The 12985-nt window shown below is 54.7% G+C and overlaps 3 protein-coding genes across 3 annotated transcripts; 2 read left to right on the forward strand and 1 right to left on the reverse strand.

Annotated features, from left to right (window-relative positions):
* Positions 1-629: 629 nt before the first annotated feature.
* LOC34618579 (peptidyl-prolyl cis-trans isomerase FKBP62) lies at positions 630-4467 on the forward strand. The gene is made up of 14 exons (XM_026338778.1): positions 630-802; positions 1117-1190; positions 1443-1546; positions 1651-1722; positions 1980-2230; positions 2338-2407; positions 2545-2679; positions 2845-2926; positions 3029-3100; positions 3290-3375; positions 3522-3651; positions 3905-4022; positions 4173-4263; positions 4432-4467. Exons 1-14 carry the CDS (start codon positions 630-632, stop codon positions 4465-4467), a joined length of 1494 nt encoding a protein of 497 aa, XP_026194563.1.
* A 675-nt stretch (positions 4468-5142) lies between these two features.
* Positions 5143-6531, reverse strand: LOC34618578. Its single transcript, XM_026338779.1, has one exon. It carries the CDS (start codon positions 6529-6531, stop codon positions 5143-5145), a length of 1389 nt encoding a protein of 462 aa, XP_026194564.1.
* A 1256-nt stretch (positions 6532-7787) lies between these two features.
* LOC34618577 lies at positions 7788-11582 on the forward strand. Its single transcript, XM_026338770.1, has 7 exons — positions 7788-8040; positions 8157-8474; positions 8657-8956; positions 9216-9410; positions 9607-9850; positions 9982-10112; positions 10279-11582. The coding sequence occupies exons 1-7, from the start codon at positions 7788-7790 to the stop codon at positions 11580-11582; spliced, it is 2745 nt and encodes a 914-aa protein (XP_026194555.1).
* Positions 11583-12985: the final 1403 nt, after the last annotated feature.

Genomic DNA, 12985 nt, shown 5'->3' on the forward strand with positions numbered 1-12985 from the left:
CTGTGGAAATTTCTAATGAAGGGTCATACAGTTACAGTGAACCCTTCAGCTAGTACCGGAACGAGAACATTTAAATCCTTAATTCTGATTACACCTTAAGGACGATGCCACTGCCTGTCCAGTACCAGCGCTGCTAGGTGATTTTGGCAAACTTTATTGCAGGCTGCGTTTATAGCTCTTACCCTTTTTAATGGGTGCAGTAGCGCACCCGAGGAGTCATCGATGTTTCTTAGTCGAGGGATGGATCAGAAACAAATGGCTCCTACCTGGTTGCACAGACTAATGTTAAATAATTCGGGGTATGAAACATGCCTAGCATATGTGTTTTGTACACCTTACGAGTAGAGCCTTTGACCAAAAGGCGGTTAATACTCCACCAGCCTGTACGCCGAGACTGAATAATTCCTGGTATTTCAAGGCAAATCGGAGCACTTAGAGTGCAGACCACACAGAGATTACGTACTAACCTAAGTTGACTATGCATGTGCGGTCACTTTGTCGGTGGCGGTTCTTCGCATGCAGCGGGGCGCGTGCACTTCATGGGGTGCATCAACCTGTCTGCTGCTCACTTCCTTTTTCCGACTGCTTTCCTTCTAAGTCTTATTTCGTTTCGCATCTCAGTTTGAACAATGGTGGCACACAAACACGGTGGTTGTTGTGGTGGCCACAGCCACACGCACGAAGTCCCTCTTCCCGCCGCTCCTGTCGACAACAGCCCTCCTCACGCTGTTAACAGTGAATTGGACGTGTCTAAGGATGGCGGTGTGATCAAAAAAGTGTTAATACAGGGCACGGGCGACCGGTAAGAGTGTGAACTCCTCCTGCACATCGGGAGCCACACTACCGCCAAGAAAGTTTCATGCTTTTGACTATCTAAAATTTGGGGCCCCTAGTTGTTAGGTATAACGGTTTAAATCATAAGAACGCGGTTCCGTGCTCTACCGGCAGGGAATTTTAGGGAGGAGTGATAACTCTGGAGTATAAGGATACTCAGTTTCTTGTTTAGCTCGTCCTGCTCTATGTGGTCCACTTGCCTCCCCTTTTACGAGCTGTACAACATGTATTTTCAACCATATTTACCGACTGCTTGATTGTGGCTGCTCTATGAGGGCGCAGGCCCCCTCGGGGCAACGAAGTGGAGGTGCACTACGTCGGCACGTTGGAAGACGGCACGCAATTTGACTCTTCGAGTAATTACTAGAAGTTTGACATGCAATCCCGAAATCTTTGCAATCAATAGCTTCCGCACGGAGTATCTATGGTCGAGCATTAGAGCGGCTGCCTTTGGAGGTGGCATGCACATCCATTTGTCGCGTTCGTGATACTGTGCACCTCCAGGGGGCCTAGCCAGCGCGTTTTTCGGGGGCATCAACGGCGTAAGCCGTCAGGCTATACCTAGCAGGGGATGTGGGTTTGGGTTTGCTGTTGAATACCTGCTGCAGGAGACAGAGACCAGCCCTTTCGCTTCGTTTTGGGGGAGGGGCAGGTTATCAAGGGCTGGGATCTCGGAGTTGCTACGATGAGCGTTGGAGAGAAATCTCTACTCGTAAGGGCTCAAGCTTAAGGGTTTGGGGCTGGAGTCATCAAGGTGAGAAATGGTTCAAGTGTTGAGTGGAGTGTAATTCTTCCTTGGTGCGTTGGGGTGTACAGACAATTCAGTCCAACTACGGATATGGAGAGGCTGGGGCTGGAGGCTCCATTCCACCTAATGCAACCCTCAAAGTAACATGATCTCCTAACTTGTGAACAGCTTAATCTACACTGGTGAAGTGATGGAGCGCACAAGAGCACGCTTGGGTGTTGAGGTCACAATGCTGATGAGAGTTTTCACGGTAGCTCCTTCAGAGACCAGTTCGGGGTGTAGGACAAGCCCCAGGCCTAAGCTTATGGTCCGAATGACTTCCCTCACCACGCCTACCTCTGACTTTTGCAGTGTTAGATCTCAAGAAAGCTTGCCGTGACACATGCGTGCTTCGTAGTTTGAGGTCGAGCTATTGAGCTTCCGTCCGAAGCCAAAGGCACGCTGGGCCATGTCTGTAGAGGAGAAGATCCAGGCGGCTCTTGACGAGAAGGAGAAGGGAAACGAAGCATTCAAGAGGAAGAATCTTGCCGAAGCTACTGCAGCCTACAGGGAGGGACTCTGCTTTCTGGAGCATTCGGATCAGTGGAGTGAAGAACAACAAATTCAAAAGTGCTCCGTCGAAGTCTCGTTGAGACTAAACCTTTCCAAGTCAGGCGAAGGTCGTCTTAGGCTTGCGTGTTTACCGTGGCGTGTATGGTGGATCCCGCATGCGTTAGGGAAGAGGGTCCACGTATTGGGATTCGGTTTGCGTGCAGTTGCTTTTTTAAAACTGGCGAGTTTGCCCAAGCCATCGATGAGGCCACAGCAGCCCTCAAGCTCGACGAGGCAAGTTCACGCTTTGGGGGGTTCATAGATTGTAGGAACACCTTAGGGTTTGCGCTCGAAGACACCTGAGCTGCTCGTGCAGACTCTTCCTCCCTGCCCTTCTTATCCGCTGCCTCGAGAATCGTGCTGTGCTGCAGAAAAACAGCAAGGCATGGTACCGCAGGGGTGTGGCCCGAGCTGCCTTTGGCTTGCTGGATGAAGCGCGAACTGACTTAGCCTCTGCTGCGAGGATCGACCCCAAGAACGTCGAAATCAGGAACGAGCTAAAAAAGGTGGGGCTTGCAGTTTTGGCCTCGACATACAATCTGCGGGAGCGGTGGCGAAGCCAACAATTGACGAAACGCTTTTACGCGCTCTCCACATAAAGTAGCTGTTGAACTGGTGGGTAGAGCGCCGTGCATCTGTTGAGCTGATTTTGGTGTGGTGGGTCATTGCAGTGCAAGGAGAAGCTGGAGGAAGTTCGCAAGAAGGAGAAGACCACGTTTGGCGCTATCTTCACCAAAGTCGCCCTCTATGACGGTAAAGACTGCTGTGGGGGAGGATACCCTTTCCCAGATTGCTAAACGCGCTTGTCAAAAATTCCTGGCATAATACCTGGACCCTCGTGTGTCTTTTGTCCAGAGAAAGCTGGAGTGCGCAACCTTGATCGCTGCCCTCGCGTTTTTATGGACATCCGCGTCGGTGATAAACCTGGTACATCGTTAATCAGAAACGTGCTTCAACTTCGGTTTAGTGGAGGCCTGAAGTGTCAGCCCTCTAGAATTTTGAATTCTTTTGGGGTGGGCAGGGCCAGAGTTGAGGCGGCAAAGAGCGAAAGCCGCGAGTTCTTGGCCGTATGAGCGGGTGAGGGACTAGGTTACAAGGCGTGTGATTTATGCGCAGTGAAGAGAGTTGCAATTGCGCTCTACCAAGACACTGTGCCACGCACAGCTGAGAATTTTAGAGCCTTATGCGTTGGTGAGGCCGAGGTTTAGGGTCTAGGGACTGGTTGCCTCCTCCAGGCGCTGCCACAACGGTATAATGACGGTGATGCTGTGAAAGGTTGCTGCTTTCTGCTTTCTCATGCCCTGCTGTTCATGATCTGTGGGGGTGTATTTCCTTTACAGGCAACAAGAAGGGTGCAGATGGTTCGGCGTTGACCTTCAAGAACAGTGCATTCCATCTCATTATTAAAGGGCTGATGATGCAGGGAGGAGATATCAATGGAAAGGGAGGGGAGAGCATATATGGCGAAAAATTCAATGGTCAGACACTGCAGCCTTCGACACGACCCAAAGCGAATCCACACGGACAAAAATGCTAACACTTCAGAATGAGTAGATACAGCGTGCAGGTGGACGTGTTGGTGAACGGGGGTGGCTCGTTTGTGCTGGCAGCTGCAAGCACGAGTGATTAGGATCTAACAGGGGTGGGCGTCTGCGAACAGTGCGGTATTTTGGGAATTCTACAAGGATCAATGCATAATCAAAGCCTGAAAGGTTTGCGATGTGCCCACAGATGAAGCGTTCGTGGATAAACATCTACACCGGGGACAGCTCTCCATGGCTAACACGGGCCCCAACACGAACAGCTCACAGTTCTTTATCATTTTCGGTTCTGCGCCGCATCTAGATGGGTAGGTGGTGGCAGAGCTTGCTGAGGGGTTGGAACAATAGTGCATTGTGGCTTGGTGGCTATTTGCAGGGCATTGCAGTTTCTTTGCCACGTGCTTATTTAGGGTTTGCAGTGAAGATTCGATGCTTCACTGCTGAGATGTGTGGTTTAGGAAGCACGTGGTGTTTGGTGAGATTGTCGAGGGATTAGAGCTGCTAGATCAAGTCGAAGAGGTGCCCACTGACGGAGCGGACAAACCCGAGGTCCGACCCAAACCGTATTTTGTACTACTTTGGTTATTCTTTGCAGCTTCTACAACCTAGCGTACGCTAGTTAGCCAAGCAGGCAGGCAGCCACCCAATTTCTGTGTTTCACGCATGCAGAAGCAGTGCGGACGAAGGCTCTCCTTGTGCATGCGTCGTTTCCCGCAGGTGCCTGTTGTCATTGAGGACTGTGGGGCTCTTTGAAACAGAGAACGGACCCTGAACTGATGGATGTTGCTAGCTAGCCAGCCAACTGGCGTCCAGTGTTCATTCGCAGGCCCTTGCAGATACCCAACTTTCAGAGCATTGTGCAAATTATGTACCTTTATTCTTGGGCTGTTTGTACACACGAGCGCCAGAGAAGTGCGGCGAGCAGCCGTATCCGGTAGCTTGCATAACAGCAACCTGACCAAGTAAAATTTGCTATACCTTGAACGGGGGAGGGGGGAACCAATCAGGCTGCGTCCAATGCTTTCAGTGCATATATATACATACACAAACTTTGAAGGGTTGGTTATTAGCGGGTATAGCGAGCTGCAAAAGGGCAAGATTTCCACAGTTGGGGCCACAGTTATGGGCGGTTCACCTCGAGCCCTGGTCGTACAGCATGCGATGCAGCTGGGGCAGCAAGAGCACAGCAATAGCGGCGCAGAAAAGAAGTGCGACTTCACGGACTGCTATTGCACCCTCTAGCAGCGCTGTACTAAAAAAAAGGTGCCGCTACAGCCCTTAACAGCTTTTTTCAGGATCGTACAAAAGCCGCCGATGTGTCTCTACCGTGGCCGCCTTGTTCCCCCTCCGCTGAACCCACTCCCCAAGTCGCTTATCGGTCGTTCTCGTGAGTCGCCTTATTGAGGCCCCTCTATACCCGCTTTTCGGCTAGAAGACATTGAGTGCCTCCGCCAGGACGATGATGACGCCGACATCGACCCCCGCGTGCAGTGCCGTTGCTGTAAGCAGTCCAAAGCGCTCCTTATTTCTAAGGAACAGGAAGACTCCTCCGAGGAGGGATACAAGGACAAAGGACGGCAGCACAAAAGCCGCTCCCAAAAGAGAATGAAAGATCACCATGTGGTAGCTGCTGTAGCTTATTGCCAGGGCGACCAAACCGGATAAAGGCACTCTTAGGTCATAGTATGCTATGGTTTTGCTCCTAGTCCTCACCCTGGAGGTGGTCGCCCCCTCCGCTTCCCCATGCGAGGCTGGTGTGTCACTTGCTGCCGCTGCAGTCGTTAATGTATCGTTTGGGGAGTCAGGGGGCGTTTTCACAGCGACGTAAACGTCGGAGTCTTGCTGCTCAATATCCACTTGCGACCCTTCCGAGCGATCAGAAAGGCTGCTGCAGGGGGACCCCTCTCTGGCGCCTGCCCCTGCATCTGGGGCCTGCGACGCACCTGCTGCCGTACGCCGTCTGCGATGCAATTTTAGAGTTAGCGGTTCTGCCTCTGTGATATGCAGCAGTCCTGCCGCACCCGAGCCAAAGAGCCCAGCTCCTAACTCGCGGTAGAGAAACACCCTCCAAAACAGCTCCTCAACAAGGGGATTAAAAAGGATGAAATAGACTGCCAGCAAGACGGCCTTCCACAGAGCACTCCCCAGCCCCAGCTGTTGCAGTCGAAGACGCACCTCCTCGTACACGTCGACGTTGCTGGCAGCCTGGCACACCAGCCACACAAACCTGAACCCAACATAGGTACCAACCCCACCCATCACAAACCCTAGACAGGCCCAAGGCCCTTGCCGCCGCCACCTCCCTCCACGGGGCCCCTGACACAGAAGCACATGATTGTAGTAACCAGGGCCGTCGCTAGCAAAGTACACGTATAGCATGGGGGCCCCCAACATGCAGATCCAATGCAGAAAGAGCATGGAGGCTGCGACGTTCCGCAGCACAGAGATAAAAATGAGCATGCAGAGGAAGGGGCCGCAAGATATCAGCACCAGAAACAAAAGACGCCACAAGGAATCATAGGGACGTGGATTCGGTGCGGTGGGGAGGGGCAGAGACAAGGAGGGCATGCTGGAAGGGCCAGCAGCAACGGATATGGCCTCAAGCTGATGCTGCAAATCTCCAGTGCTCTCAGGGTATGTCTCCAGTTCCTGGCTGCCTGAAAACGACTCGGAAGCGGAGGAGGAGCCTGCAGTATCCCCCTGCTCTTCAGTAGGAGCGCCTTGAGAGGCCTTAAGGGTCTCTGGGGCCCCTTGGGATCGACCGATTTGTTGGCCCCACGCGGGGTCTAGAGTGCATGCGGCTTCTTGTTCCTGCATGATGATGATTGTGAGGCTGCAGTTGCAGCCGCTACTTCTGCGGTTTGCACCGCTACTGCTGGTGCTACAATGCGCCGAAGTGGTTCGCGGAAGAACCTGTACGGGGGCCCCCTCCGGGGCCCAGGACTGTGTTACGGGGCCCCCGCTGCTCTATCGCCCTCGCGCAGTGAGTGCGGACGGCCTTTCAGGTGTAGTTCGGAACCATCCGGTACCCCACGGAAGTCTTCGCACCGCACCGCTACTTCCAGCGATAGTCTAAACCCTGTTTTGTTAGCCCTAAGTTTACCCGCGCAGCTGCAGACAAGGCAGCAAATGGCATACCGAAGAGAAGACGAAACACCGAAATATATAGTGTATTGACACTTGGGAATAAGCTGAGTTGTGAAGGGATGGACACCTCCGGCTGGCTCAGACCGCCATGAGCTGTTCTAGCCAGCGCCAACACTATGAATCTCCAAACACCCGCACTCTTGTTAAACCTTTAAACCTAGTCCCCCATAAGATTGACTCTCGATGCAACCACCGCAGCAGTCTTTCTGAAATCAAGCAGATTCCAGTGGCATAGATAGAGCACCGTCCGCCAACAGGGGGCCCACCATCCGCTGCTGCCAGCTCTGCTGCCGGTCGCCAAGCCCTGCCTGCGGGGCCCCCCTTTCTGCCTGTGATTTTTCTGTGGTTTTTTCTTGCTCCGCGGTTTACGTTTAGGGTTTAATGCTAGAGCTTTTCGACTGGAAGTCGGGGTTTGCCGGTTCAGTGCTTCGAGCGTGGAGGAGGATCACGTACTTCCTGTCACGGTAACTGAAGGGCCAGCCTCTCCGTTTGTGCCGCGGCTAAAGGAGTGGCGTCCGTTGTAGCAGCTGCGCGACGAAGAAGATTGGCGAGACGACGTGGCAGGTGCATCTGTAGACCCCGGAGCCACGGGCATGGGTGCCGCCTGAGGCAGCGCCGCATGCAGCAGCAGCAGTAACCAAGCGGCAGCAGTAAAACAAGCAGCAGCTCGGCTCTTAGCGTTCCCCAGCCGTGTCTTTTGCGTTTGTTTCCGAGCAGCTCCCGGGGGGTGCCGAATACTCGAGCGCGCAGCGGAAGCCGCGTGATGAATTGGGGAACTCGGGGAATCAGAGGCGGATCAGCTCCAGCAGCAGCACCTCACCTCATCAGAAGTAGTGGACATACAGGAGCCACCGCTTCGCCAGTGACCTGCAGCCGATTCGTTCTTAAGGGGCCCTGAGGGGCCCCTTATAATCTTTGTCGCAGGAATGGCGTTTGACGCACAGGGGCCCCTAGGGGCCCTCGGGCTAAAGGGCCTCTCCTTGGCGCCTCCAGGGCTTGGAGGGCCATGGCCAGCGCCTCCGAGGGGGCCCCCCTCTGCAGCAGCGCGGAGCAGAGCGTCTGCGCGACGAGGCCCCTCCATGGGGAGTGGGGGGCGACGATGGATCTCCGGCGCAACCGATGCTCCGTCCACGAGAGCTGCAGCGGCAGCAAGGGCTGCCATGCTGCAGCAACGGCGAGGTGTGTCGTCGAAGCTTGGCTCGTAAGAGGCGTTCTAGGGGCCCTTGTGGAGACTGTGGCTTTGTTGTTCGGGGGTGTGGAGATTTGCGGTTTTTGCCAGTTGTGCTTCCGCGCAGGTATCGCGGGCATCGCGCCAGTCACGCGCAGTTCAGTGGAAGCGCCTCGAGGAGGAGGCGTTTTCGGAGGAGGCTCCTCCGAGTCTGGTGTCGGAGCAGGCTCCGCTGAGGCTCTTGAGGGCCTCGTAGCCTCTCCTGGGTGCCCCAGGGTGCGCCAAGTACTACTGGAGGCGCTCCAGCGGCTCAAGAGGAAGGATAAAAAGCAATACTTTGCGGTTGCTGTGGATCCTAAGCTAGTTCCTGACTACGAATCAGTGGTGACAAACCCGATGCATTTCGAAGCAATACGAGAGAAAGCCGAAAAGGGCCTCTATCAGGGTAGGCGCCGCTAGGGGCCAGGACGTAAAGCCTCGCTTTTCCTCCTTATATATCTCTCTCTGTCTCTGTCTCTGTCTCTCTCTCTGTCTGTCTCTCTCACTTTCTCCTTCTCCCAGTGCACCGCCTAGCGTTTTGGGAAGAGTCTTATCGCCTGAGGGCTTTGCGTTGTTTGTGGTGTGCAGAATTCTCCGAGTTTGACGCGGACGTGGCGCTGATTGTCTCGAACTGTCGGCTGTACAACCATCCAGACACCCCCTTTTGCCGTGCTGCAGCATTGGTTGAGGCCTGTTGGGATAAATTCAGGGAGCGCTTCAGGGCCAAGTTTGGTGCGGCGCGAGCGGCGGATGCCGCTGCGGCTGCCGCTGCTGCCGCTGCTGCTGCGAACTGCAAGGACGAAAGGCTTGCTACTGCCTTGTCATCAGATAAGCCCGAGGAGCAAATCGCTGACAAGGACGCTTCCACTGAGCAGCAGGGCGACCTCGGTAAGCGCTTTCCAGCGGGGCCCTTGGTGAGGCGTGTCTGGTGTTGCTTCCGGGAGTACATTGGAATCTCGGATAGGGATGAGGCTGCTCCTGCTTGTGGCGCGATGGACGCGGCATGTTGCGCCAAAAATCACACTGTCTGTCTTCCTGTCCAGCTTATGGGCTCATTACGGTTTGGCATTGTCTATATTCATATACATGCATGCATATATGTGCGCATACATGCATACATATGTACATGTATGCGTTTCTTGTTCAGTCAAGGGCTTTGAGCCGGCGGAAGAGGCCATCGATGTTGAAGGCTCCTGGTTTCGGCAGCGCCTGGTGACTTCTCTGTTGATGCGTTCCACCGCAAATCCTCGTGCAGCCGCGGCTCTGGGGCTTCTTGAACCGCAATCTCTCAATTCCCAAGCCCCACAAGACTCAGCCCAAGACACCCACGAAGCCACGCTCCGTCCGTGAACTCTGACGCTCTCACAAAGTCGCAGCAGCACTCGCAGGCTCGAGCTACGCCGGGGGCCCCTACTGAGGGGAGGGCCTCAGTGGGCAGACAGAGCGCTTCAGCAGTCGCTTTTTTGCTGTGTTGACGGTCTCGAACGTGGTGTTGCGTGTGTGCCCGTGTGTGCGGATGTGTGTGTATGTATGTGCAGCCGTCGTTGGCAATAGCCCGCTGACAGACCCTTTTTTCTGGTTTTCTTTCATGCTTTCGGATGCCGCCCTGGAGGCAGAGGCAGCAGAGCGCGCAGCGGCAGCGACAACGCATGAAGGGCCTCTTGGAATCCCCCTTCCTGGAGAGGGCAAGGACTTGAATGTTTTGGAATACCCTTTGCCGCCACACCCAGGGGCCCGGCCTGCAAAGAGGTATTCAGCAAGGCATCTGTCGTACAACTGTAGGTGCGCGCTCGAGAGTGGAGTATTTTGGGGGCTGGGAGGAGTTCCTGTCTTGTCTTGCCGATTTCATGGTCAGCAAAAACAGCGTGCGGTGTGAGACTTGGGGCACTGTCTTTCTGCTTTTTCCGCTGCAGTATCATGACTTTTCTTGGGGCAGATACCTTGCAGCGATTGGAAGCAAGCTGCCCGGCGTTGCGGCCGTCCCTTCGACGGCTTCGACAGAAGGAGCCGCCCAAAGCGCCGCTTACAGATATTAGGCTATTTGGTAAGGGTGAAGGAGGGCTTAGGACACGGTTTAGAGTTTGGGCAGTTGAGCGGCTGGACGGGGCTGGAAGGATGCAGCGTTATTATGGAGGAATGTCGCATTACGCTTCTCCGAGCCTTGTTGAGCCTGTAGCATGTACGATATGAAAGGGTCGTTGAATTTTCAGGTGTCGATACACCCGATTTCTCCGAGTTCAACTCTCGCTTGAGGTTTGATCAGTCGCTTCTTTTGGGTGTTGGAGAGGCCCATGTCTTTTCAGCAAGGACTCTAGCTCAGAGTTCCCCCGGGGCCCCCCCTGGGGGCCCCCTAGCAGGCCTTACCACTGCAGCCGGCTCAGTTAAACCCCCAGGGGGCCCCTCGGGAATCTGCACGGATGTATTGCTTGCATTGTGCAGCGGGGCCCGAATCAGCAGCAGCAACAGCTTGTCTGCTGCAGTTTTCACCCAAGAGCAGCAGCAGATGCGGATACGGCTGCTACGGGCAGCGGCAAAGGCTGCCGCTGCAGCAGGAGGGGCATCACAAGGGCCCCCCCAAAGCGCTCCAGGAGAAGGCGGGCCTGTGCCATCCTCAGGAGCACGGGGGCCCCCAGTGAAGCGCCTCAAGACAGATGCTTCGGAAGCAGAAGGCGCAAGCGTGGGAACATTCACAAAAGTTGTGGCTGCCAGTGCAAGCGGTGATGCTACAACAAAACCACCTGAGGAGGCCCCTGCCAGCGGTGCTGCCCTTGCGGATGCAACAAAAGTGCAACAGGGTGACAGAGCGACCGAGTCGGCAGTCGTAACTGCAGGGGTGCCAGGAGTGACGACCCCTCCCAAGAACCTCCCTGGACACTTCGACGCGCTATATGACTTGCTGCTGACGACGCCACTACAGAGGCAGCAGCAGCAGCTGCTGCTCCAGCAGCAGCAAGGAGGAGTTCCTAGTACGCAGCTGCTGCAGCAACAGCAATTGCAGCAGCAGCAGATCCTCCAGCAGCAACTCCAGCAGCCACGCCTTGTACGCCCGGGGGCCGCTTTACCGGGCGCCCCCCTGGGGGCCCTTTCAGGATCTCTTTCTGGGCCTCTGCCTGTTCTTGCACAGCAGCAGCAGCAGCTGCTCCGACAGAATCGGCAGTTGCATGCGTTGCAGCAGCTGCATCAACAACAAGTGCGGGAACCCGCAAAGCAGCAGGCCTTCGTGCAGCAGCAAATGCAGCAAGGCGTTGCTGCTGCTGCTGCTAGCGCAAGCGGAGCACTTGCGCTGCAGCCCTTTCCCGTATTCCAGCAACAGCAGCACCCTCAGTTGCTCTTGCAGCAGCAGCAGCCGCAGCAGCTGTTGCAGCAGCAGCTGCTGCTGCAGAGGCAGCAGCAGCAGCTACACATGCCCAGCCAGCAGCCCCCTGTGGCAGCACATCTGTTGCAGCAGCTGCAACAGATGCAGCCCCAGCAGCAGCAACCGCAGCAGCAGCTTGCTGGATGGCCACAGCGGTGAGGCTTTCTGAAAGCCGCATTGGGGAGCTCGACGGTGTTTATGCACAGGCACTCAGTCTCGAACCTCCATTTCTGTAGGGCCCCTCCTCTCTGCAGGCTTCTCGGGCTGCTTGACTGAGGCCATGTAGAGACACTAGGGGATCTTTCCTTGCGTAAGGTTGGTCCAGTTCACTTCAAGTGCGCGGGACGTGGCCTGAGGCCGATGGATTACTTTTCGGCTTCAAGTTAGTGCCTCTGCAGTTTCAGCCACAGGGTGGCCTTTGCTAGTGGTTGGCTAGCCACAACGTGCCTGCTAGCTGCGTTCACCTACACTGCTACAAGGAGCAAGGCAGGAGGCCACCCAGGCAGAACCGTTTACACAGCAAATAGCCGTTCATACAGTTTCCTGCGAGGTCTGAGCTTTTCACACAAGCAAGAGGAATGCTGCACCCCAAGTACATGTTCAAGCTAGAAGAAATGCATCTGGTGTACGCACAATGCCAGCAGGACCGACCCTTCACTTACTTGTAGAAAAGCAGTACGGGTGATGGGGGCATAACAGAGCCAGAATGGGGATAGGGAAAAAGTTACGTTCTGACCTAAGTAACACTTTTACTGAACCAAGGGCAAGGGGTCTCAGAGCATGAGAAGGCTGAAGAAGCCTACTGTGTGGGCGTTGCGTCGTTTCGCTGCCCGCATAAGCCGATTCCCCGGGGGATTTCCTAGTTGTGACGAGTAAGCTAGCCGAGTATCCACCCAAGAAATACTAACATACAGGCGATGCAGGCGCCATCTTTGCATGCGTGGTTCGGAATGTCCACAAAAGTGCAGCTGCGGGCGCTATGTCACTCTCTAGAAGGCTACTATTGATGGGGTCCTAGCTATTTTATGAACCCTTCTTAGAATACAAATTATAGTTGTTCGCAAAGCCTCGCTTTATTTTTTGCTTTATCGACTAGTGAAGAACTAAGACGCTTCCGCATTGTTTAATGGCGACTTTTCATCTCGATGCTGTTCAGGAGTGCGCGTTGTGTATGACGGGCCCCCAACGGCCTTTTGCAGCTACAAAAACTTTGAGACTTGGCTTTATGCACTGACTACAGAGAAATTGCTAGACAGCTACACAAAATAATAGGGGGCACGCAGCCCAACAAAAAGAATGTGGGGGTTCGACCATAAACGCTCCTACATACTGATGTGCCAACGCGGCTGTTAGCGCATTTCAGACATTGAAACGCATCCCTGGCCAGGCGATAGTATAGCGTTTAACATTGGGCGCCCCCGTTTAGCACCCCACGCGCTGGTTTACCCTTCGCAACAAGACCTGCCGTTTGCTCTGCTGTCGTGTTGCCGGACTTTGTTCTCTCCGAAGGAAAGCAAGTACGCATAAATATAGGCAACATGGAAATAGGGGCTCAGCTGGTT

This window comes from Cyclospora cayetanensis, unplaced genomic scaffold, assembly GCF_002999335.1.
Source record: "Cyclospora cayetanensis isolate NF1_C8 unplaced genomic scaffold, CcayRef3 CcayRef3_contig_30, whole genome shotgun sequence".
NCBI lineage: Eukaryota > Apicomplexa > Conoidasida > Eucoccidiorida > Eimeriidae > Cyclospora > Cyclospora cayetanensis.